At 42.6% G+C, this 27,121-nt stretch overlaps 1 protein-coding gene across 16 annotated transcripts in view; it reads left to right on the top strand.

Annotated features, from left to right (window-relative positions):
- Positions 1-27,121, top strand: part of DAB1 (DAB adaptor protein 1) — a 1,153,213-nt gene that overhangs the window by 1,009,436 nt on the left and 116,656 nt on the right. For all 16 annotated transcript variants that reach the window (XM_040470386.1, XM_040470387.1, XM_040470384.1 and 13 more), the window contains one exon: positions 2,396-2,494. In XM_040470386.1, coding sequence (XP_040326320.1) covers positions 2,396-2,494 — 99 coding nt within the window. The remainder of the gene's footprint in view (positions 1-2,395; positions 2,495-27,121) is intronic.

The following is a 27,121-nucleotide window of genomic DNA, read 5'->3' as shown; positions in this document are numbered from 1 at the left end:
AAGAGGAGTTAACCAAGAAGGAAAGGCTCTCCCCTCCCCTCTGATGGTGTCCTTCCAGTCCTTCCATTTACGATTTATTGTTTTTCTTTTGTGTGTGTCCGGCTATCTGAGGTTGGAGGTTCAGCTGCAGAGGGGTGGCAGCGTAAGTTAGTTTATTCCAAAGCCAGGCAAGAACACAGCATTCAAAGTATGGCATTAGAAATAAGAATTACCACTGGGGCTACAAAAACATACTTTGGGGGTGCCTGGGTGGATCAGTCAGTTAAGTGTCTGAGTCCTGATATCAGCTCAGGTCATGATCTCATCACGGTTTGTGCATTCAATCCCTGCATCGGGCTCTGTGCTGACAGCATGGAGCTTGCTTGGGATTCTCTCTCTCTCCTTCTCTCCCTGCCCCTCCTCTGCTCATTCTCTCTCCCTCTCTCTTTCTGTCTCAAAATAAATAAACTTTTAAAACATGTACTTTGGCTAATCCCCCCATGTTCCTTAAAATCATCCCTCAGTGAATTCACAGGAAAGCAAGCTGCACACTGAGCACTCTAGAAACCTCTAACTAGGCAGGGCAGTTTTAGAGACAGAGGACTTGGCTTTGGGGGTGAGTCCCTCCCTTTAACTATTTCAAGGGCAGGCATTGACGGAGGGATCTTGGGTCAATGTGCTGCAGCCCGGAGGGGCTGAAGGAGCAACGCTGGGGTGGGTTACAGCGAGAGATTGTGGCTTGCTAGAAAGAAGACACCACATAGAGGAACAAGTGCTCCCTGTACCAGGAGTCTAGTCTGGAGAGCTGAGTTGTAGTCCCAGCTCTCTGCCAGCCCCTTATACCACCCCAGCACTGCCCATCCCTGCCTCCCAGCCATGATTTTCCTCATCTTTCAGCTGGAAACATTAAGATTTTCTCCAGCTCTTACATTCTATACCTCTGCAAGTGTGTACATGGTGCTCGAGAACAAGTAGGTGACTCGGCGGGGGGGGCCGGGGGGGGGTGAATTTCCTACTAGTAGGTCCCCAAACAGGAACTGGACCACAGAGTGTGAGGGACAGTCATCCATTTACAAAAAGAAGTAAATTTTCATGACCTCCCTGCATTATTCCAAGCACCGTGCTACATACTTGTCACGAATTTTCAATTCTCTCAACCATGCAAGGATAACGTTTACACTTGAGGAAGTAGAAGTGAGAATTAAGTACTTTGTCCAAGATCGCAGAAAGCCAGAAGCATAACCCAGATATTCAGATGGCACAGAATATTTCCAGTGCCCACACTGAGGATAACTGAGCAGCCTCAAGGGGACACCTGGTCGCCGTGCCTCATGGTCACCCTTGTTACTAACGCCACAGGTTCCCTCACTGAGGTTCTGGATGTGCTGTTCTGACTGCAGCACAAACGACTTTTACCTCCTGGAAACATGAAATCATCATTATTTAGACTTTTCTACTCCTAAAAACCCAGAACTAGAACTGCTGATAGTTGGCCTTAAACTTATAATCAGTGCAAGCTAATAGTGATGAAGGGGCCTGAAGCTTCAAAACACCTAATGCAGGGCTAGGAACTGCCCCACCCCAAGTGTAAATCCCTTGAAATGTACTTACCTTCTGTACTTACCATCATAGCACATAACTATGATGATCATCTATTTCTAAACAAAAATGAGACGTGCAGTCTGGCAATGGGTTTTATTTTCTTGTATTTTCTTTCTGATCTCTAAAATTGTTTCCTATGAAAACTTTTCCCAGAAGTAAAAAAAAAAATAAAATCACATTTAAGAATATATTCTGTGACTCATCTTTATTTAAAAGATTAAAACCAGGGGCACCTGGGTGGCTCAGTCGGTTAAACGTCTGACTTCCGCTCAGGTCATGATCTCGAGGTTGGTGAATTCAAGCATCGCTTCGGGCTCCCTGCTGATAGCTCAGAGCCTGAAGCCTGCTATGGATTCTGTGTCTCCTGCTCTCTCTGCCCCTCCCCAGCTTGTGTTCTGTCTCTCTCAAAAATAAATAAACATTAAGAAAAATAAATTAAAAGATTAAAACCATATCCAATATGAAGCCCAGCAAAATAGTATTAATAGCAGGATCATATTGTGTTTATCCTGGGGTTTTGAATTCTGAGCCAAATATCCACGCATAAAGCAGGCATCCTATAAATCGTGGGTAGTGTAGTGAAGCGGTGTTCAGGTATGTGTTTATCCAATGTTAGATATCATGTTAGGGTAAGTATTACAATAAAACATCAAGAAAGGGCAAGCACATTGGGCAGGGAAGCATGGAAGGGGCGAAGGGAGAGGAGCGTGCATGATTGGTGGCATCGGTTGATGGTATCTGACATGCCTTTGGGACCAGAGGGAATCTTCAAATGAAAACACTCAAGTAAAAACCATGTCCTTCCTTTCACCAGGGCGTTGTTGCTGGCGCACGTTCCAAAGGAGAACACAAACAGAAAATCTTTTTAACCATCTCCTTTGGAGGTATCAAAATCTTTGATGAGAAGACAGGGGTAAGTAAAAGAATCACGTGGCATTGCAAAATTGAATCCAATGAGAGATGTGCCCTTAAAAGCCTCTACTCGGTGGGCAAGAATATCAAACAAGCATAAAAACACATAAAGCGACTGACAAACTTGATCAACTGTGATCGTCCATCAAAGGGAGGCTCTTCCCTGACTTGGCCTCAGTGTGACTGCACAATGTTTCTTACGGTGTGATTGCGATAAAAGTGTCACACAGTCCTGGTAATCTAATGGGAGATTGATGGGCTTTGAAGAGTGGTGGGTAATGTGACAGTTTACATTAAATTTCTGTGTATGTTGGCAACGTTAATGACATGCATCCTAGAGGGAGACCCGTGAGCGTCTTTTGACTTGGTCAAAGCATCCAGACTCTCCCGAGTGTAACCTGTGCCACCCTGCAATTGCTGTAATCAAAATGAACGAGTTCTCAGTCTTAGACAAATCTGTCACTGCGTGACCAGGAAATGTAAGGGCTGATAGGTCTGTTGAACCTACCAAAGAGGCTGTGTGTGTTTCCGTCAGCCCCCAGCAGCAGTCAGCTCCCACATTCATCCCCAGGGCTTCCCTGACGTTGGTGGTCCTTGTTCATTGGCAGTAAGAGAAAAACAAAAATGTTCTAGGATCTGTTTTGTCCAGAGGGCAAGAGTCTAAGTGACGTGGTTTTTTCCTTTATTCATTCAGCACTCTACAGCTTATGAAACACCTTTACATAGATCACCTCCTTTGCATTTCACTCGTTCATTTTCAAGCATCGTATAAACCAAACTCGACCAGGCACGTTACTTTGCCTGAGTCACTTTGCGTTATCCTTTCCTCCCCTTCGTCCTGACTCCTATTAGGATGCCATAGGGTGGGAGGAGGATAATTCAACAGTAAAAATGGGTTTTGAAGACAAGTTACTTCTGAATAATTCGCAGTAGGACAGATATTTGTACACCCATGTTCATAGCAGCATCATTCACAGCAGCCAAAAGGAAGAAGCCACCCCAGTGTCCATGGGCAGATGAACGGACATAGAATGTGGTGCATGCATCCAATGGAATGCTATCCTGCAGGAAGAAGCAAGCAGGTTCTCACACCTGCCAGTATATGAATGAAATTTGAAGACATAATACAAAGGGAATTAAGCCTTATTAATAGCAGGGTCATGTTGCGTTTATCTTGGGGTCTTGAATTCTAAGCCAAACATCGAGGCAGAAAGTAGGCATTTTCTCAAAGATACCACTTATATCGACATATCTAGAGAAATGAAATTCATAGAGACAGAAAGGAGATTGGTGGTTGTTAGGGCCTACAAGGAGGGCGGTACGCAGTGAAGAGTCAGTGTTTGGCAAGTACAGAGTTACAGTTTAGGAAGAAGGAAATGGTGCTTGTGACGGATGGCTGGGGTGGCCGCACAACAGTGCGAATGTACTTTATGCCACTGAACTGTACCCCGAGAAGTGCTTATCATGGCAAATCTTTAGTATAAAAAATCACTAGTGATACTAAGTCCCCTCTTCGGGTTGCCTACTGTATACTAAGCTCATATGAGTCACTTGACATACATTATTCAGTTTTGCCCTCACAGCAGTATTATGGGAAAATGATAATAGCTACTTCACCGAGCACATAATATGTGCCAGGCATTGTTGTAAGCCCTTGGTAAGTAACAACTCATTTAATCCTCACGAAGTCCCCATTGTTCTCTGTTTCGTACTCGAAGATATAGAGGAGAGAAAAGTGTTGAGTAATTTATTGACAGTAAGTGTTGGAGGAGACAAGATTAGACCTCAAGTAGTCTGGCGCACGAGTCTTTTCACTTAGCCTCTATACCTGTTATCTCTCAGAATAAGTGACTTTCCCAAGTTACCCAGCCTATAGGAGGCAGAAGTGGGATTTAGCCTCCTGTTGGCCCCAGTCAATATCAGGGCAGTTGACCTCTGTATTAAAGAGAAAGGTGGGCTTACCTGGGGAGGTGCCTTGGGAGAAGGGAGTTTAGAATGAGGGCACAAGCACAGGTAGTAAAGGAGCTTGAATGCAGCAAGATTAAGAACCTAATGAAAGCCTCTCCTGCCTTAATAAGAGGATGACTTCTGTAACCAGGGAAGCTTTTCCTTCTCCTGGGTAGACTATAGTTTGGAGACCTGTGCTCAGGTTTGAACTTCACACTTGAAAAAGGACATAGGCAAATCAAGGAGTGCAGGCAAGTGTGGAGTGAAGTAAGCCGGACAGAGGGCAGCTAAGACAATTGGAGGACTAGAAAATATGTTGAGCAAAGACTTCTCAACACAGGTGTAGCCTCATGGGATCCCGGGTGACACGCAGGAGTCAGAGAGCTACAGGCTTGTAGAAACTTGTAAGATGTCATTGATCCCTTAGCATCTTTATTGGAGGGAGACAAGTCATGTGAGTCAAGCCTCACCGAGAGATTTCTATGTCCTAATAGTACGTCATCATCTCTAGTCTTTTCCCAATATCCCGTCTGCCTGCTACCATGACAGCTGGTATAACCAAAAGGGCAGGAGTGAGGCAGAGTATCAGATAATTCATCTCGTCCAGGGGCCATATTTTAGGGCATTGCTGTTACATCATGTCCCCCACCATCATATAAGCTGTGCCCAGATCGTTAACATCCCAATCACCAAATTTTAACTAGTGAGGAGAGGTAGTTTATATTCTTGACCTGGATGTAAATCCTCAGTCAAGGGTGGCTAAACTGGCCCCAAAGAAAGAGATCACCAAACTCTGTAATGCTATTTTTGATTCTTCAGCTGGATCCCAATCCTCATATGAGTATGTTCAGTGAAATCATTATTTCAGCTCAAAGCCATTTGACTTTGTGGAAGAATGTCAGATCCCTGTTGGAGAATCAGGGGGAAGGCAGAGCTAAATGTTTTCTGTCTGGCTTACTTCACTCCAGTCCTGTTTGATCCACATTAGGCTCCTATAGCCTCTGGCTTCTGCAAACTTGTTAATAAACCTCCACACAAGTCTAGGGAAAACGAGTAGAAAGGACTGAACATGTTAAAGCCTGAAGCACAGACAGTAGGGATCAGGACACCCCATATTAATAGTGCTCATCTCTCTAAAGAGCTGTGTAATAGAAGAAGGAGCTGACTTGTTTTGTGTGACCCAATAAATAGAACCAAGATCTATAGAAGTTTCAATGAAGCAATTTTGATTTCTGAGAAAGAAGAGTTTTCTACCAGTCAGTTAGATGGACCACCTTCTGTGCTGGTGGTCCAGATGGTGAGTTCACCATCACTAAGGGGGTGTTCAAGCAACAACCATAAGATGGAGAAATTGTCAAGCAGAGGATGAACCATTGAACAGAGTCACATCTAAGTTGAATCCTGAGACTAGTTTCAAAATTCTGTTTCTTGGGGCGCTTGGGTGGCTCAGTCAGTTGAGCTTCTGACTCTTGATTTCAGCTCAGGTCATGATCCCAGGGTCCTGAGATCAAGCCCTTGGGCCCGTAGCCCATGTTCAGTGTGGAGCCTGATGAAGATTCTCATTCTCATTCTCTCCGCCTCTCCCCTCCCCCCTCCCTCTGCTCCTCTCCCCGCTGGCGCTTGCTCTTTCTCTTCTCTCAGAAGAAAAAAAAATTCTGTTTCTTCCTTAAAGTCATCCCTGTCGATGTAATTTATCTTCAGATAAATGGAGGTTTTTCAAAGTCCATTGGAGATATGAGCAGGAACAGTTTACTAAACCTCTGTTGCTGCCCAGCATGGGACCAACTGAATTGTGCAGGATAAGAGTTTAAATGAAGTATTTTGTCCTACATATCAACGAAATGGAAAACTGGGTTTTTGTCATTTGGAATGACAAATTTTCGTTGTTTATCATATCTAAAGTATTCCTGCTCAAGCTGACGGCATTTTTTTTTTCAAACCAAAAAAAGAAACATTTGCAGAACGTGACAATAGCTAGAATTTTAAAATCCAAAAGCTGTCAAAAATGTTTTGATCCCAATTAAAGAGACCCTTTCAGCAATTTACACCTTGTCTTGAATTTCAAAGGGTTCTTGATCCCAATCCGTATATGAGTATGTTCTGTTTTATTATTAGCACGTTGCAGGGAATAAATCAATATTGAAAAGCTGTTCATATTTTCAGATCTCTAGGTATTGATAATGTGTCAGAGGATCAGTGAGAACGCAGGAAACGCCGTATATAAACTCATTGTTATTGGTAACAGTAGAAACGGTAGCAATCAGGAGTAGAAGTGGTTTCATGTCAGCATTACTAGGTTCTCAAATCAGACCAGTGAATACGAAGGCAGGGGCGATGTCACCTCCATTTCACAGATAACGAAACAGATTTGGGGAGTGTCTCTGACTTGGCTGTGGACTCCGAACAAACCTTCCCACCTCAGATCTTTCTTTCCAGAGAAACTCATGGACTCTCTCTCCTGATTCCATAGAGATCCCATAGTTTTATTCCATAGAATTATTATAATTTTATGCCATAAAAAAATCATAAATATTGCAGGACCCCGACAATACATCTGTTTCTCAAAAGAAAGGGCGGTCATCTGCATCAGCTTTTCAAGATGATGTAACATCGTGTTGCCATAACCACGTGCGAATTTTGCTTGTTCATTTGATTTAGCCCACACTCGGCACTGTTACGTGTGCCATTTGAGGTACATTACGGTAATTCTGTGAAGTAGGTGCCCTTATTATCGCCATTTTTCAGTTGAGAAAACTGAGATCCAAATTCAGCCGCACAGTAAATAAGTAGCAGAGCTGATATTCAAACCTAGGTGGTCTGGTCCAGAATCCTTGATGCCGGTAAGATAGCACGAATGATAGCATACCTGCCTTTGTCTGGGCTGCTAAAACAAAAATACCATAAAGGAGGTGGCTTGTAAATAGCAAACATTTATTTTGCATGGTTCTGGAGGCTGGGAGCCCAATATGACGGCCCCAACAAATTCAGCGTCTGGGGAGAGCCCATTTCCTCAGAGATGGGGCCTTTTCGCTGCATGTCCTTACATGGTGGAAGAGGTCAGGATGCTTTCTAGAGCCTCTATTATCAGGACACTCATATCGTTCATGAAGGCTCCACTCCCATGGCCTAATCACCTCCCAAAGGTCCTACCTCCTAACACCATCACATTGAGGGTTAGAATTTCAACACATGAGTTTGGGGGAGGGGACACGAACATTCAGACTGTAGCAATATCAAATTTTATAAATGACATTCTTTTATATACATTAGAGCCGATCCAGTATTCTCTCTGCTTTATTGTCACCATTATTCATTTTCATTCTGATGACCTTTCCTGAGGGAAGGTCCAGGGAGTGCAGTTACCGCTGGAAGAGTCTTATGGATGGAATGTTGGCAGTGCGACCGGCCTGTGGTTAGGCACGAGCGGATGCTATGGCACGTGATGCTGTGTTTCCTGGGGATTCAAAGATGAAAGAGACGTGGTCCTTGCCCCTGAGGTGTTCACAGTCTGGTTTGGCCAGGCTCACAAAGTGAGCTGACAATTGCGAAGACGCATTGGGGAACGCAGTAGTCGGTACTCGGGAGATTAAGAACTAGCTTTGCCTAGAATATTTAGGAATTTTTCACAGGAAAGGACACACTGGCTTGGTAGCGGAGGAGTAAGTTAGGACCCAAAAAACCCAAACAGTATTTATAAATGCACAAAGGTCTTAAAGAGAAAGACACGTGTGTTCAGTCTTCCCTGTAAAAAGTAAGTATTGAGCACTTACATAAACCCACAGATGAACAAGGCAATATCTTTTTGTTCATCACTGTGGTCTACCTAGTTAGCATGACTCCCACATAGTAGGGGCTCAGTAATACTGCACAAAAAATAAAGTGACTTAGTGATTAAGAATCAGCAGATCTACAAAGGATAACTAGGGCATAGCAGGGGAGAGGTGGAGTTGACCCAGGATTGAATATTGTCCCTCATAAAATGGTGTTTTAAATGCAGTGGTTGTGCTTAAAATTTAGGGCTGATTTAATAATTTTTTCTCCAGTGAAAACCAGATGCCACTTTATTGGTATCTCATCAAAATCAGGACTAATCCTCCTTCAGTTTGAAGTGGATGTTTTGCCAGGGTTTGGGGGGAGCCCCTGAGGGAGAGGAGGGGAAAGTCGTCCTGGGGAGGTAGACTGGGAAGAAGATAAAGGGGCTGTAGAATAGGATGCTGTGACCTGGGAGTCTGTGGGAGCATCCCTGTCACCCTGGGAGCCACTGGAACAGTACACAGAATTCTCACAAGACTACTTACAAACTAGCCTGTAAGCAGGACCGTATGGTTTACAGCATGCTTTTGTGTGTCCTGTCTCATTTGACACCCATAAGTTCCAGAAGGTTTTATTGCCCCCTTTTACAGATAAGACTACTAAGGTACAGGTAGGATAGTGGCTTGCCCAAGGCCATTATGTGTAGCTAGAACTGAATTCAAGTTCACATTTGATAATGCCTGAGCTTGTTTTCTTTCTTTTACTCCAGGGATTCTCCACTTCACTGGTTCTTTCCCTGTACTGAGTGTTTTGGCACTTTATGTAGGCATTATGTGGTTACGACTTTTGGGGGAGAAGGTGGTAATGCAGGAATTTTTTAGAAGCCAAGGACATTAGACATTCTACAGAGGACAGGCCAGTCACACACAACAAAAGTGTTCCTGTGCTATACAACTTGCAAATGTCTTACGATACATTCCTGTAGATAACAAGCCTATTTATAATTAAATGAATCTAAAACCTAACTCTACAAAAAAGCAAAAGCATTTTTGTATCATATCCATAAATACTGAATGTTCCAGAAATGTAACTAAACAGCAAGAGAGATGTACTTTGTTTCGTTGGAACCCCATCAAGAGTTGTTCATCGTTTTGGAAAACCATACCATTTAATGCTCTTCATGTCTGAATTACTGACATGGCACTGATAACCCAGTTTCAGGTGTACCTGTCATGTTCACTACAGCTCAACTTATTTGGCCCTTCCTTAAAAATGTCAGGTTTCAAAAAAAGAATGTCAACAATACTGAATTGAACACTTCTTAAGCCCACATTTATTCATTATAAGAAAATGTAAACATACAGCAGTGTTATTATATTCTTCTACTATAGTTATAACTGAGCGTTTGTATGTAGACATTCACATTTTTTTTCCTAGAAATCATCTTTCATTTCTTTGTTATAATTTAGGACATTTTGATGTGCTTAAACTGTGTAGACAGATTATATAATCGTTTGCAGGTAATAAAGGAAGAATTACAAAATATTTATTATAAAAAGAAGGTGTTTTGTCAGACAAGATTAAGAACCCCTGTCTAGACCATGCCACCATTTTCATTGGTTCATATACTCATTCATTCATTCATTCATTCATTCATTCCACAAGTGCTTATTGGGTGAAAGGGGAATTCTTCTTGGTGGATAGAGATGAACCAGCCTGAAACCTTTCCTATGAGGAACTTCTGGCCCTGGAGGTAAGACATGTATAAATAACTAAAAGCTCAAAGCAAGAGTAATGAATATAATAAGAGAAAGATGAAAATTACCACGAGAGTTTAAAGGGAAAAAATGATTTCTTCCCTCTGAAAAATATATATGGAATGATTTAGAAAGGGCTGACCCTTGAAAAATGGGACAGGATTTGAAGTTGGGGATATTAGAGGACTAGTGTCCAGGCCGAGGGAATTATAGGCAGTGGTTCCTAAGCCTGGGTTTCAGGAAAGTCATGAAAGAGGGTAGGCCTGGGGAAGAGTGAGATGTCAGTTTTTCTAGATCTGCGGATGTGTAATTGCTGTCAACGAGAGAGAAAATGGACGAGGTAAGCAAGGGCTAGACTGGGAGGCCTGGAAGGTCTGACCAAAGGGTTTTGGTTGAATCATGCCCATTATAGCCTCAGTTATTATTCACTGTACTCTGTGTCCCTGAAGCTGCTCTAGATATACAGAGAAGTAGGTACAGTGACTGTCGGGCCACCCTTAGTTCTGCACATGCCGTTGTGTAATTCAGGAAAAGGTGCCTTTATTTAAGACTCATTGCCAGTTGCCGGGAAACTGTTGCTATAATAAGTATATTCATTTTTGATGACCGTACTGTGCCTTGTTCCCCCGGAAGCTGCCCAGCTGTATGTGGCAGATCTGGGAGTATCATCCATGGATGAGCAGAATGCTGGGGGTACCGTCTTGCCGTTTCCCGCGCACGCCACGTGCTGCCCAGCTTTCGTGACTTTCTCAAGGCAACTCCTCCACTCATAATGTCCTTTGCCCTTCTTCACATGGTAAGTTTTTCAGGGTCCGATAATGTCAACAGTGATACAAACAGCAGCACAGCACAACACCTAGAATGATCAAGACCTTTCTCTGGGCCAAATCCTTCCTTAAACTAAGTGCTTTATGCATTTCATCCTCTGAGCAGGATTCATAGCGGGTCTGTCTGAATCCACAGCCCACTCTCCTTGCGAGTGTGTTGTAGGCACCAGAGAGAGTGGACAGAGTGGAAAGAACATGGATTCAAGATCCAGACTATCTTGGATTTACTCCTGACCAGTTGTGTGATTGTGAAGCAATTTTTCTTAATGACCTTGTGCCTCTTTCACTCATCTGTAAGATGGGAATGATAAAAGTACCTATATCTTAGGGTTGGTGCAAGATTAAATGAGGATTTAATTTAATCTCTTAAGACTTAGGACAGTGCCTGGTATCATACAAAGCTCTAGATATTAAATAATATTATATTATTACCCGCATTGCCCCTTCTTTGGTACTGACCTCCTTATATCCTCTTAGCAGAATTAAGAAATCCTTTTGTAATGCTCCTACAGCATCCGCTGCTCACCCTTGTCATAGCACACCATCATGCTCCCATCAGACTACCCACGACACGAGGTACCTTGTCTCATCCGTTGTTATAACTGCAGGGTCTCCAATAAGCCCTGGCATGTGACAGAAATGCTAGTGGGACACTGAAGGAAGGAGGGAAGGCAATCAGGGAGGAGTAGAACCAAAGGGAAGGAAGGAACAAGGTGATAATTGATAAGTCAACTTATAATGAAATGCTGATCACCTGGGCCAGATTGTGGAGACAAAGATGCTACATACTAAAGATGCTCCTTTTACCATGAGTACAGAAAGACCAGTGTACATGGTTCAGAGTTAACCCAATCCTAGGATGTCATGGGTGGAAGGTCCCTTGTACATTGACTAACCGACTCATTTACAAGTGAAGAAACCTAGAATGCAAAGAGAAGTGATGCCTGGCACCTTCCAGCAAATCGTAGGCAGGGCACCTGGGATCGAGCATCCCTCAGGGCTCACCGGGGTCACTCTCTGACATTCACAAAACAGGAAGTAGGAAATGTCCTCTTTCTGCCCTCTGCCTCCTTACTTTGCCTTTCTTTTCTCTCACAGTCTGTCCCGTGTATACCGTCTCCATGTTCTCTGCTCCTTCGCTTCAGTGTTCAGGCTTCCACGTGCCTGACAGCAGTTCCAGATCCATTTTAATATCAAAGAGACTGAACATCTAAGGGGAAAAATTGGCTGTCTGTATGCTTAGTGTCTTGTTGGATAATATTGGACTTTAATTTATCACAATAAAGAATCAATTTATAGCTCAAAACCAACATATTTTTAGAAACTGGTACTGTGAGGAAGCTGTCTCTGTAAGATAATTCCGACAGGGCATAATTCATGACGGGGAAGAAAGGATGTCCCTGTTACCCTGGAAAGTGAGACCATCAATGTTTTTGAGCAGATTTGGTAAACTCAGAAATGTAATATCTTTCCCTTAATGGATCCTTTTATCAATTTTAGTCTTTAAGGAGGTGAAGAGGTGACATTTTGTGTGCTACCTGCATGTGCATGATCAGTCTTCTTTCTTTCAGTCCCCTAAGAACTCACCTAAAAGAGTATCGTTGTTCTCATTAACCAGGATGAGAAAACTGAGGCACAGAGAAGTTCAGGGACTTGCACAAGGCCAAATATCAAACCAATTGCAGAGCTGGGAACTGACCCCAGCATGGCACAGTGGCAAGGCCCATGTTCTTTCCAGTTCCTGGTGTTGGTATTTCTCCCCTTCACGGGTGTAGTTAGGGCCTCTGGTAAGTGAGTGATCTCTCTTTGCTCTCCAGTGGGGGAAGTCAGACTGTGTTGAAGGTTGTCATCATGCAGACCGGCCCTGTGACTGAAGGGTCATCAGCCCTAATTTGGGCTTCTGAAGGGATATTCGAGCCCCTGGTCTCAAAGTTGCAGAGCCTAAATATGCACTGTGACCTCGGGTATGGCTCATCTCCTTGCTCTCTGGGACTCGCTTTCCTTACCCGATGGTCATTCCACAGACTTTTAATTAAGGGTCCAGATAGTAACATAGTGGGCTATATGGGCTCTCCCAACGATTTAATTTTGCCATCCTACTGTGGAAGCCACCTCACACAATATGTAAACAAATGAGGTTGGCTGAGTTCCAATAAAACTTTGTCAAAATAAGTTTCTAGTTCATGAGCCATACTTTGCTGACTGTGTTCCGGATGATTACTAAGGAGTCTTGTAACTCTCTCTGACGCCATGATGAGCCCTATGGGAAAGCAGGTTGAGCACAGCAGATAATCTGTGGCTCTTCCTCACTGCTCTTTCATGGCTGACTTTTGGGATGGGATACAGAAGTGTTTGTTACGAACTTTGAAGATAAATATTCAGCTCTGCGGAATCGTATTACTTATTGCTGCCATTTGTTGAGCACTAATTGCCAGACACTGTGGTAAGTGCTTCCATATATTTTTCTCATTGAATTCTTACAGTCCATCTGTTCTATTTTATTATCATTTTACAGATGAACTGACTGGAATTCAGGGAGGTTAGGTCACTTAACCAGGACTACTCTTACGTTTTTGTCAGTTTATTCATCCAACAAATATTCATTGAGTACCTACTGTGTGCCAAGCAGTATTCTGAGGGATGTGCATATATGGGTGAATAAAAGGAAGGTCCCTACCTTGTAGAACTTATGTTCTAATGTGGGGAGATGGAGAGAAAGCAATAGATATATGTGAATCATATATTCTGTTGGAAGGCAGTCGGTGCTATGGAAAAGGAAAAAATAGAGCAAGGTCAGGGCATTTCCCTACTGCACTTTCTTTGTCCTCGCAAAGGGGCCTGTGACATACATGCATTGTAAATCACCAATATTAACGTGCTCTGGGAGCTTCCTGTAGTTTTAAGGGTCAGCTGAGTAATGGAGAAAGACACTTCTGAAAATTCTCATGCAAATTCCAGAGGCCGTTACATTTGAAAAATCAGAGCTGTCCTTTTCGGTGTTTCTACTTTTATTTAGATGGCTGATTGCTTTCTATGGGGTCTCCTGTTTATTGTTTTTCTCTCACATGCATTGCTTTTAAATTTTAATTTAAAACACATTTCCGTGACTATGCCATGGTTATTTAATAGTTACTTCTGTTTTTACAAAGACACTCTTTACCAGAGCCGTTTGTATTCAAAGGGTGATACTGTAATTAGGCTCAGCACTGATGTGATGGTTCTTTGTGCTTCTCTGGAGTACTTCTCAGTGGTGGCGTCATGCAGGGCAGCATTCATAGTTCTGGGAACAGTAAAGGAATGTGTGTCCTAGGAAGTGAGAGACTAGGTCAGGGTGGGAGCCCCACACAACCTCCCTTGCAGGGGAGAGAGTTCTCTCTGGGGAAACATACACAGGAGATCCTGTGGGCTACATGACCAGCAGCATGGAAAGAACTCTGGGTTTGCTGTGAGAAGGCCTGAATCAGAATTGTCACCCGGTTACAGAAGTGCAGGTTGAACTGTAATGATAACAACAACAGCAACTACAATAGTGATACTAAGAATGGTAACACTGTCGTTTGGGATGTCATTGTAAGTGCTTTATATACATCTCCTTTCATACTTTGATAAATCAGTGAATCTCTTCCCCGCTCAGTGTTCTCCTCTGGAGTATGAAAGTAGTAATTAACTAGCCAATCTGGATAACAAACCTGCAGAATAGAGGTATTATGTCTTGTTTGTAAAAGATGACACAGAGTTTTGGAAAGGTGCAGTAAATTGCCAAGACGTCTCAGTCAGTAAAGGGTGCCCTGTGCAGCACAATATGTAATACCACCCCGGGGTTGTTGCCCAAAATAAGAAGGCGGGTATGTGAGTGGTACAGCCTTCCATTGATGGTCAGTTGTTACCTGGAACAAAACCCTTCAGTATTCCATGATATTCTGGTATATTTTTCATCATTTGTGCTATAGTTACTGATTGTGTGTGTGTGTGTGTGTGTGTGTGTGTGTGTGTGTATGTAGCATTAATAATATGGATCTAATGTCTTCACATTTTTACATCTTATAGTCGTTCTTTTCTTGTACCTTTCCCCACTTTTCTATATATTAGGAACAACCATGCTAGGCATTGGCATTCCCTGGTTGCTTGCCAGTATGAAAAGTGGGGGGTAATTAAATAAAGAAACGAACGAAAACGTAAGACTGTGAGTAATTTGAAGTCAGGGCCCGTGATTTAGCTGTTCTTATATCTCCCACCTGTAGCACATAGTAGATAGCTGCCCCTAGTAGATAGTTGGGAGAATTGCGCGGAATTCCCCATTGTTAAGTCCAACAGCCTCTGATTCACCTCCTTGTCTATCTGTGTCCATCTCAGACCTTTGGCCATTGTGGGTGGCATCTAAATTCTATCAGCAGTTAATCTGGCTGAGACTGAAAATGGGATCTCCATCTGCTTCAGTGGTTGGCTTCAGTGAAATAACCCATTTTACTCAAGCCACATCTGTCCTTCTTGTGGCTCCTTGAACTTCCAGATGCATAGGAGGTCACGTAAAATGTGTTAAAAGTTGCATGCAAGGTATTAAATCTCACCTTCTAGTGTTATTAATGACCTTAATGCCTAGGTACTTTGTTACGCCCCGTTTTTCTTTATCTTTCCCTGCACCTAATATACCTTTATCTTGCTCATCCCTGTTCTCCAGTGCTCATATGTATGAAAATACGTCACTTTTTTTCTATTGCCATAGACATTTCCAAGGACATTATCAAGTACCCCACTATATATAAGATATAAAGTATAACCTGCTATAAAAGAAGTAAAATATACAAATTGAGGGGAAGGTAAGATCTAATTAGGGGGAAGGAAAGGAACAAACATTTATCGAACACCTATTGTGTGTTTACCCCTATACTAATATTACAAGTTCCTGGGAGACAGAAACCGTTGCCTTCTTCTACCCATCCTCTGCTCTGCCAGAGCAGAGTTTTCCCAAAGGGCGGGAGCCCCTTCAAAGACACGGGAATTTTGATGCAGGGCACCCAGGGTCTTGGCACATGGATGAGTGCGTTTTGCTCCAGAGGATGTGAGAGAAGGTTAGCAGAGCCGTGAGGTGGTGAGGGAGTGCTGTGTGTGCCTTGCTGAGTGAATTACACACACGGCCTCCTTCAGTCCTCACATTCACACTGTGAGCTGTAGGTGTTTCTAACGCTATTCTGCTGGATAGAGCCGTGAACCTTGGAGGTGGAGAAGGATAGAGGTGCTCTGTGCCCTGAGGACAGAGGCCAGTGACTTCACAGTTCTGACTTGAGCCCGGGGCCTCACGGTCTGCTGACCCAACATCAGACGCCACATGCAGCCATACCGCGGCTTCCGCCCAGCATTCTATTGGGCGCACACCAGCACTCACCCTCCTGCAGCTGCCTCAGTCACGTAGCACAGGGATTTGCCTGCCAGAGTGGATTTGACTTCCTCAACTATTTAGAAAATCAGGAGTTTTCAAATCTGCAAGAAATTACCAGGGAAGCATGGCCTCAATATTCAAATACAAAATGCCTGCACCTCCGGAGACTGAGATCTGAATTTTTCATGATGTCTAAGAGATGCACAGACTATTTTGAAACTATAGATTTCACAATTTGGAAGCTAAAGATTGTACCAGCAATTGTCTAAACTCAAGACAGTCATAACCTCCACTCTGGGAGGGAACAGACTTCATCTTCCCTGTAAGTGGGTCTGAGAGGCGGGCGTCTGAGACTCTGAGGTATGCAGATGCACTGTCCCATGACCGTGCACTCTGATACATTCACCCACCTGCACAGGTGCACAAAATCACACCGTGAGCATTGACAGAGCCTGATCCTTATTTATATTTAATGCCTTTTCTATTTGCAAAAACAGCATATATTTATTGTAGAAAATGTCCAAAATATAGAAAAGCCATAAAGTAGAAAATAAAAATTATCTGAAATGCCACCATCTAGAAACAAACCCAGTTAGGGGGCGCCTGGGTGGCTCAGTTGGTTAAGGGTCTGATTTCGGCTCAGGTCATGATCTCAGAGTTAGTGGATTTGAGCCCCGTCGGGCTCTGACGGCTGACATCTTAGAACCTGGAGGCTGCTTCGGATTCTGTGCCTCCCTCTCTCTCTGCCCCTCCTCTGCTCACATTCTGTGTCTCTCTCTCTGTCTCAAAAATAAACAGACATTTTAAAAAATTAAAAATAAAAGAAACAAACTCAATATTTTGGTGTCTATGCTACCAATCCTCTTGATGCAAACAGAACGTTTTACACATCCAGAATCACCTTGTACATGCTGCTTTGTAACCTCCTATTGTGTTTATCTATATCTTTTCTTTCATTAAATATTTTTTCTAACATCTTCAATCTCTGTAAAGCTTTCTAGCATATGTGTGTAACATAATTTAATAAGCAACATATTGTTAGTACCTGCATTTTTGGGGCATGTCCTTTATATACATCTGTGAGTATTTCCTTTAGTTAAATTCCAGAATTACTGGTTCAACAGGTATGTATATTTTTAAAGGTTTGATTTTTTTTTTTTGTCAAGTTATGTTTTAGAAAGTTGTACCACAAGATCTACAGATACTATTTCACTCTATGTTTGTCAGCATGGTACTATTTATTTTATTTTTTAAAGTTTATTTATTTTGAGAGAGACAAAGACAGCATGACTGGGGGAGGGGCAGAGAGAGGGAGAGAGAGAATCCCAAACAGGCTCTGTGCTCTCAGCACAGAGCGTGATGCAGGACTCAAACTCATGAAACTGTGAGATCATGACCTGAGCCGAAACCAAGAGTCAGACACTTAACCGACCGAGCCACCCAGACATTCCGCTATTCATTTTAAAATAGAAACTTTTAAGCTTTTTAAAAATTTTATTTATTTTTTATTTTTTTTTAATGCTTTCTTGTTTTTGAGAGAGAGAGAAAGAGGCAGAGTACGAATGGGTCAGGTGGGGGGGGGGGGGCGTGCAGAGAGAGAGGAAGACACAGAATCAGAAGCAGGCTCCAGGCTCTGAGCATCAGCACAGAGCCCGACACAGGGCTTGAACTCACGAGCTGTGAGATCATGACCTGAGCTGAAGTCAGACGCTTAACTGACTGAGCCACCAAGGCACCCCTAAAATTTTATTTATTTGTTTGTTTGTTTGTTTTCTTCCAAATTTTTATTTATTTATATTTTAGTTGGTGAACATACACTGTAATATTAGTTTCGGGGGCAGAGTTCAGTGATTCACAACTTAAATATAACACCAAGTGCTCATGATAACAAGTGCCCTCCTTAATATTCATCACCCATCTAGCCCATCCCCCACTCTCCTCCCTCCATCAACCTTCAGTTTTCTTCTCTGTCTTTAAGAATTTCTCATGGTTTGTTTCCCTCTTTCTACCCCTACCCCCATGTTCATCTGTTTTGTTTCTGAAATTCCACATACAAGTGAAATCATATGATATTTGTCTTTCTCTGACTGACTTATTTCACTTAGCATAATACACTCTAGCTCCACCCGTGTCATTGCAAATGGCAAGATTTCATTCTTTTTGATGGCTGAGTAATACTGCATTGTGTGTGTGTATGCATGTGCATGTGTGTGTGTGTGTGTATGTATATATATGTATATGTGTATATGTATATATATGTATATGTATATATATGTATGTATATGTATATATATGTATATATGTATATATATGTATATATATGTGTATATATATATATATATATACACACACACACACACATACATACATATCTTCTTTATTCATTCATCAATCAATGGACATTTGGTCTCTCTCCATAACTTGGCTATTATTGATAGTGGTGCTCTAAACATAATCAGGGTGCATATTCCCCTTGGAATCTGTATTTTATATTTCTTTGGGTAAATACCTAGCAGTGCAGTTGCTGGATCATAGAGTAGTTCTATTTTTAATTATTTCAGGAATCTCCATACTGTTCTCTAGAGTGGCTACGCCAGTTTGCTTTCCCACCAACAGTGCAAGAGAGTTCCCCTCTCTCTGCATCGTTGCCAACATCTGTTGTTTCCTGAGTTGTTAATTTTAGCCATTCTGACAGGTATGGTATAGTATCTCATTGTGGTTTTGATTTGTATTTCCCTGCTGATAAGTGATATTGAGCATCTTCTCATGTGTCTGTTACTTATCTGGATGTCTTCTTTGCAAAAGTGTCTATTCATGTCTTCTGCCCACTTCTTGACTGGATTATTTGTTTTTAGGATGTTGAGTTTGGTAAGTTCTTTATAGATTTTGGATACTAACCCTTTATCTGATATGTCATTTGCAAATATCTTTTCCCATTCCATAGGCTGCCTTTTCATTTTGCTGATATTTTCCTTTGCTGTGCAGAAGCTTTTATTTTGATGAGGTTCCAATAGTACATGTTTGCTTTTGTTTCCCTTGCCTCTGGCAACATGTCTAGTAAGAACTTGCTACAGCCAAGGTCAGAGAGGTTGCTGCCGATGTTCTTCTCTAGGATTTTGATAGTTTCCTATCTCACAATTAGGTCCTTCATCCATTTTGGATTTATTTTTGTATAGGGTATAAGAAAGTGGTCCTATTTCATTCTTCTGTCCAGTTTTCCCAAAACCATTTGTTGGAAGACTGTCTTTTTTCCATTGGAAATTCTTTATTGCTTTGTCAAAGATGAGTTGACCATATAGTTGTGGGCCCATTTCTAGATTTTCTATTCTGTGTCACTGATCTCTGTGTCTGTTTGTGTGTCGGTACCATATTGTTTTGATGACTAAAGCTTTGTAATATAGCTTGACATCCCGAATTGTGATTTTGTGGTTCCATACAAATTTTACAATTATTTGTTCTAGCTCTGTGAAAAATGCTGGTGGTGTTTTGATAGGAATTGCATTAAATGTGTAGATTGCTTTGGGTAGTATAGACATTTTAACAATGTATAGTAATCTTTTTGATACTTTTTTTAGAAATAAGATTTTTTTATTTGAGAGAGAGCACAACCACAGATAAGTGAGGGGCAGAAGGAGAAAGAGAATGTTAAGCAGGCTCTACATTCAGCACAGAGCCTGATGCAGGGCTTGATCCCATGAACTGGGATCATGATCTGAGCCAAAATCAAGAGTCGGATGCTCAACTGACTGAGCCACCCAGATGCCCCGAGCTTTTTGATATTGAGCTGTAGATATCACACTTCTGTCTTAGGTTTATTATCCACTCAGAATAGTCATAATAGGGCCACAGTATAATTATAGAGACCATATTTTATGCTAATGAGACTAATGTTCCTTTGGCTGTACCTACAGATCTGAATGATAACATAGGGCCTTGAGAGTTGGCTCAAACTGGATTTCCTATAGGACTCAGCTTATCAATTCTCAAGCTGCTAACTGTCTGGACTCCAGTTATGCCCTTGGTCCTCCACTTTCTCTGGCCTATGCGTAGGGCAATATTATTTGATTCCCTATGTATGCATAAGTGTCACCAAGAAGAGAAAACTTGACAGTCTTGATAATTAGAATTTATGATTTTTCATCTTTGACTTTCAAGCAGAATACAATCTATGTATATATTCACCCCTACACATGAAGCTCTACAGCCTTGGACAGGTTCTTTCACCACTCTGTGCCTAAGTGTCCTCAGTTATGAGATGGACATGGGATGACTTTGGCCTTCTTCAGAGGCCTGTTGCAATAATTCAGGGAAAGAGAACACATGTTAAAGTTCTTTACAGATGAGTGCTCCTTGATTTTCTGCATTATTTTTGTTACAAGGGAAGAATGAAGTTGGCATTCAACAAATGTTTATGAGTGAATGAACTTCTCCTTTGATGTTCTTCATTCCAATAACTTTGTATAATTTATGGAGAACAGGTTTCTGGAGCGAGCTAAGGAATGCAGCCTAGGTCTGTCCAAACTCAGAATTAGTGGGATCTGAAATAATGAGATTTTCTTTTGGTTTCCTTCAGGATGGTTCTAGTACCCCCATGGTGCTCATCAGTTTGGTTTTCTGCCCACAGTGCTTATATTCCTGCCACTAAGATAAGGTCTTCTAGAGAAGTGAATGTGCCTTATACCTCTTGGGGCCATTTATCTAGCCTCGGAGTACTTTCTGCACAAATCTGTCTTTGATTTTATCTCTTTTTATGGAACTATGTGAATATCATTGGGAGAGTTCAAGTTAACTATTCCATAGAGTATAAAATTGCATTCTTAAAAACCAGAGCTTCCATCAGCACCTTGGAGAAGTCATTTGTTTTCCTTTTCCCCGATACTCTCATCTGTAAAAATTAAATTCTTATATCAAGTATTTACCACACACACACACTGTGTCCCAGGTACTGGGATACCAAGATGAATCAGAGAAACCCCCTTCCTCCACAGGACTCATGATTTAGCAGCCTGGGAAACAACCCATTATATGACAGCGTGATAAGCAAGGTCATGGTGTGGTCGCCTCACTTCAAGCTGATACATGTGTGCTTCTGTATTAATGCCCTGAAAAGGAAAGCAAACAGAATCATTCTACTTAAACAAGCAGATGATATTTAATCGATCCATACTGGCGATGTTGGTGAAATGGAGATATAATACAGAGATACTGTGCAGAGAACAGCCTTATAGAAGCAGCCATTGTAGGGGAGTAAGCCCCTTTCAGCCTGGCGTCCCACCCGCTCCCACAACCAAAGGGAGCCACCGTCAAGTCAAATGTGCCTGTCTTTCTCGGCCTTTGCATGTAGCGTGTTTTGGGTTTATTATATTTTTCTGCCTAGAACTTTCTTCTTCTGCCTCCCCACAGCCCACTCACCGTTTGCCCCTTCCTTTATTTGGCTGACTGTAGTTTATCCTGTAGACCACTATGCTCAGGTGCCTTTTCCTCAAGGATTCTTCCATGACCTGCCAACCTAGATTAGATATTTCTTGTCTGCGCTTTCAGGCATTAGCCCGAAAATTATAATCATTATTAAGATGTGTTCAGTGAGTTAATGGATAAACAAAAAATGGAAAATATATCCATAAAATGGAATGTTTATTCAGTCTTTAAAAGGGTAGGAAATTCTGACGCATGCTCCCACATGGATGAACCTTGATGATATTAAGCTAAATGAAATACGTGGTGGCAGATACTGTGTGATTATCTTACATGAGCTTCCTAGAGTACTCAGATTCATAGAGACAGAAAGTAACATGGTGGTTGCCAGGGTCCAGGGTAGGGGAGAATGGGGAGCACATATCAGTAAGTACAGAGTTTCTAGCTGGGTACAGTGGAAAAGTTGTGGAGATGGTTGGTGGTGATGGTTTTACAATGGTATAAATGCTCTTAATGCCACTGAACCGTCGACATAAAAATGGTTAATTTTGTATATTTTAGCCCAATAAAAAAATATGTTAGAAGTGGGTGTGTCATGTCAGTATACTTTCCAATACCTTATGCTCCCTTGAGAACAGGGACCATGGGTTTTCATCATTGTGTTCTCAGTACTAAGCACACACCTAGTAGATGGTAGGTACTCACACACACACACAAAAGTTGAACGAATAAATAAATGTAGAAGTTGTCTATGCTTACCGTATCCAACTAATAACACCCTGATTTGATTTTATTTCATTTAGTTTTAAAATGTTTATTTACTTACTTTGAGAGAGAGGGAGAGGGAGAGGCAGAGAGAGAATCCCAGGCAGGCTCTTTGATGCCGGCGCAGAGCCCGATGTAGGGCTCGATCTGACAAACTGCGAGACCACAACCTGAGCCAAAATCAAGAACCGGATGCTCAACTGACTGAGCCACCCAAGCGCCCCTAACGCCCTGATTTCATAGATAAGAAAACTCTGAGAGGAGCAGTAACCTTCCTAGGACCACACAGCTAGTCAATGTCCACGTCAGGACAGAGACCGAGATGCCACCAACCCCGTCCAAAAACATTCCTTCCTTCATGCCAGCCTCTATTTGCCACCAGTGTCTACAGACAGCTGATAGAGCCAGAGAGGGTAGATGCAGATAAATGAACCTGAAATGCCAGGTCTTAGATCAAAAATGATTTTAGAACGACTGAAAAGAGTAGAAAAGGAAGAGGAGAAAAAGAGGCTGAGAGAAGACTTCCCTGGCATACAGTCACTTTTCATTTGCTTTTTACTTTTTCCAGCCTCTTGCCATATAACCAAAAGAATTGGAGTGGGGAGATTCATTGAGCAATCAGTCGTTTCCCAAGGCCTGTACTGGGATCCCAGTCTCTTAGGTAATTTAACCTGGAAGGGGGTTTTGCTAGAGGGAACAGCCCACACGATTGGGGATGGACAAGATGATTTAATGGGCCTCTTCCTGCCCTAATTGCTAATCTTCCTTATGGGAACCCCCTTCTCCTGCTGCATTAAAGACTCCATTAATTTGTTTATATATAAATTCAAGCTACTTCGGTTCTGTCACACTTCTGAGAGGCTCCCCTTCAGGAGTCCCTGGCTTATAACACCCATTAGGATTTACTGATAAGAAAGATGCATTGTGCGTTTTATTACCTTGTCTATGGAGCACATGTAACAACTATAAAGTACATTCATGTATAGTATGAATAACTGTCAGGGTAATTGATAAAGTAGTCTATAATAAAGGTAGTCAGAATGGCATTCCTAGATGCCGAGGTCTCTTAAGTGTTCAAGAGGAGCGGGGAATGGCACTCAATAAATCCAGTCTTTCAGAAACTGCTGGCATTCAAAAAATAATAATAATAATAATAGCCAACCAGAATCCTTAGGCCTGCATTTCACTTTCAAGTGTAATTATTTTATGTTGCATTTCATATCTGCTGACACATTGGAATCAACTCAAATAAAGGAATGCCATAAATCTTGCGTTGTTTGGATTAAGCACGTGTCGGCCCACGTGTTGGCGCTGGAAGAAGTCTAGGAGGAGGCTGGCCGCCCCTGTGTGTAAATAGTTTTAGAAAACTAAGAGGCTGGGAAAGATGTTGATGCGGTTATGACAGATGCTCTACCAGCAGCCGTCCAGCGTATTTATTCAAAGAGGTGAGAAGCTCAGTACTTCCTCCTCGTTAGATGCATCGTAGCTGGCCATTAGGATAGTATCAGTGACAGTAGTAGCTGAAGCTGTCTGCCACTGGGCTTCTATCTGCGCCAGCTGCCCACGTGTGCTAACTTTTGCCTTCAAAACAATACTACATGGGAGGTACGTCCAGCTGTGTTATCCAGTCCGTGCTATTTAACTTGTCTACAAGTTGTTCTAGATTATTCATTTGGAAATGGAAATGATTATAACAACATTCACAACCCTCACAGACATCACGGGGCCTGTAAGAGGATTTACATGACGTAATACACATAAGGTGCCTGGAACGATGCTTGGCACACAGTAAGTGCTCAAGAGCGTGAGCTGACCTTAGCATTTTCATCTCACAGGCGAGGAAACCAGGCACAGTGAGATTAAGAAACTTGCCCAAGGGGCGCCTGGGTGGCTCATTCGGTTAAGTCTCCAACTTCAGCTCAGGTCATGATCTCGGGGTTCATGGGTTTGAGCCCCGCATCGTGATCTGTGCTGACAGCTCAGAGCCAGGAACCTGCTTCCGATTGTGTCTCCCTCTCTCTCTGCCTCTCACCCACTCACGCACACACTCACTCTCTCTCCCTCAAAAATAAATAAACATTAAAAAAAAAAAAGAAAAAAGAAAAGAAACTTGCCCGAGGTGACTGATGGAAGATTTGGACCCGGGTCTTTTTAATTCCAAAGTCAATTCATTCTACACTTGCTGCTTGTCTACTGCATGTTCTCCATGTTAACATCACACATTGGTCCTTGTTCTGCCCTTGGAGCCTGGAAGGAGGGAGCTTTGTCTTTTCTGCAACCTTACTAGTCTCGCAGCCTGTCCAAAGCTGAGGGAGGTAATGGAGCAACCTTCCTGGGTAGAATCTTTCACCTTCAACTGGGAGCTGTTAGTACCTGAGTACATGTTGTGTCTTGCCCAAATGTGAATTAATGTGGCCTCTTCGGACTTCCAATCTTTTTTGAAGTATGATCTCTACCCTTCTCCTCACCCTTGCCTATCTGTTGGCGTTGTTATAGCAGCTCCACACTCTTAACGGAGACTCTGTTTGATGACTAACCACCGCCTACCTCAACCACAACCATCTGTCTTTTTTCTACAGTTTTGCAATTAGGGCGATCTCATTAGCTGGAAAAAGTGCTAGAGAAGCAGTCAGATCCAGGATATAGTCCTTTACCTCTGTGCCTCTACACCCTTACTTATATGCCTTGTATCAAGAGGAATGCCAGCTCTTTCTCTGACTGGCTGAGTATCCTTGAAAGTCACTGGACTACAGTTTCCCTGTCGTGCCAGGCTGCATCCTCAGCTGAGATTTCTGGTCCACCAAGCCAGCAGAGCCGCGGGTCACAGAGAGATGCACCGAGAACATGGCAGGACTGGCCTGTCATCCCTCTTCCCCTGCGCCATCTTGAAAATCCTGCCATCTTCATGAGGCTTTTATCACTTGTGCCAGAAAGGAAGCAGACTACAACATTTTAGACACATTTTCAGTGTGAAGACACAAATATTGGTTCAGGACCAATAAAGAGTCAGTGGGAGGAAATACAAGTTCAATCCCAGTCCCACTTGTGAGCTGTATTACCTTGGCAGATTATACAAAGGGTCTGGAACTCACCGTTCTTAAATTGTAAGGACTAATGTATACTGTGCTGCACAAAGGACTTAATTAGACTGTGCATGTCAGAATGCTTTGAAAACTGCAGAACGCCCTGGAAAAATGTTAATTGCTGCACAGGTGGAAAGAAAGCGGCATTTAGGATTCAGAGGTAGAAATTCACGGTGCAGCTCTACAACTGACCAGCTGTCTGATCCTGGGCACTGACCCTTTCTGAGCCTCATGTTTTCCATGTGTAAAATTGGCAAAATAATCTTACGACTCTACACCTGTTTCACAGAGTGGTTCTCAGGCTCCAATATGACGTCAATAGAAGTGTTGGTTTCAAAATGGAACTCTAGGAGAGCCTGGGTGGCTCAGTTGGTTAAGCTTCTCACTCTTGATTTCCGCTCAGGTCATGATCTCATGGTTCCTGAGTTGGAGCCATACTGGCAGTTTGCAGCCTGCTTGAGATTTCTCCCTCCCTCTCTCTCTGCCCCTTCCCCACTCATGTGCACTGTCTCTGTCTCTCAAAATAAATAAACAGACTTAAAAAAAGTTGAACTCTAAAGCACTCTGCAGATGTTAGCCACCATGTTTATGACATAGGATGTTATGACAGGGATGGCCAACCAGTGGGGTCTCATCTTTGTCCCTGCAAGTCCAGAGGGCATCTTTGTAACACTGGAGTTCATTTTCCCATGGAGAAACCCTTACTTTTCACTGCACAATTTCCAGCTTTCTCAACCAAACAGATCCCCCCTGTTCCTTTCCTTAATTGGAGAGAGAGAATAGAGAGGAAACAGAAGCCAAGCCAAGAATCAGTGGGCTTTTTCCTCATAGGTACGAATTACAAGAACCGTGGCTGTCTTTGCCTCTCATTTTGCTGTCTGCTGGACGATGTTTGCACAGTTCTGGGGATGAAGTAACTAAGATCTCTATTCAGGATAAATTCTCGTTCTGCTTTGTAGCAAAAGATATATGCCAAGACATAAAAAGAATTCTCTCCATGGTGTTCCTTTTAATTCATAGCAGTTATAGAGAGCTGTAAAAAGCTACCTAATTACTTCTTCTTGCTGTATATTTCAAAGATTACAGGTATCTTAGTAGATTCAAGGCAAGTCTGGTATTAAAGGCACTGGGCCATAATCTCTCCTTTTTTCTTTTTTTTAACCCTCCCCCCACCCCCTTTGTAACCATCACTTCAGTCTATGAGTGAGAATATTGGCCTCAGGAACCGTTTTCATCCTTGGGGTCCCTTTATCCTTGTTGAATGAGCAAGACACTGGGATGTCACCTTTGCTTCTGCAGGCATCCATTCGGCCACTTGTAAAATGAGGGCAGTTATTGGAATAATGTCATTGATGTATGCAGTGTGACTGAAGGACCCTGCGAGGGTCCCAGTCTGTCATCTGAGCTATCTGTGTACAAGTGCCCAGCCCTCCAAGATGAGAACATGTCCCTAAACAGGTTTTGCACATAGCCTGCTGAGTGATAGAAACAGTAGTTTCCATGTCCTTGACATGTTCATAATACATGAGATCATGGACGAGTGAGGGGGAGAAGGGCTAGAACCCCCATATAACAGCTGAGCTCTAGAGGCAGGAACTACTGTTTTTGTGTCCCCTTTTTCCTGCTAACACTACCCATGGCCCATTGAGGACCCCTCATTGACTTGGTCATCAAGCTCTTTAAGGAGAAGCTCCCACCCAACCC

This window comes from Herpailurus yagouaroundi, unplaced genomic scaffold, assembly GCF_014898765.1.
Source record: "Herpailurus yagouaroundi ecotype Mexico unplaced genomic scaffold, PumYag 77, whole genome shotgun sequence".
In the NCBI taxonomy this organism is placed as follows: domain Eukaryota; kingdom Metazoa; phylum Chordata; class Mammalia; order Carnivora; family Felidae; genus Herpailurus; species Herpailurus yagouaroundi.
Note: the sequence above shows the minus strand (reverse complement) of the source record. Positions and strands in the feature narration are given on the sequence as shown.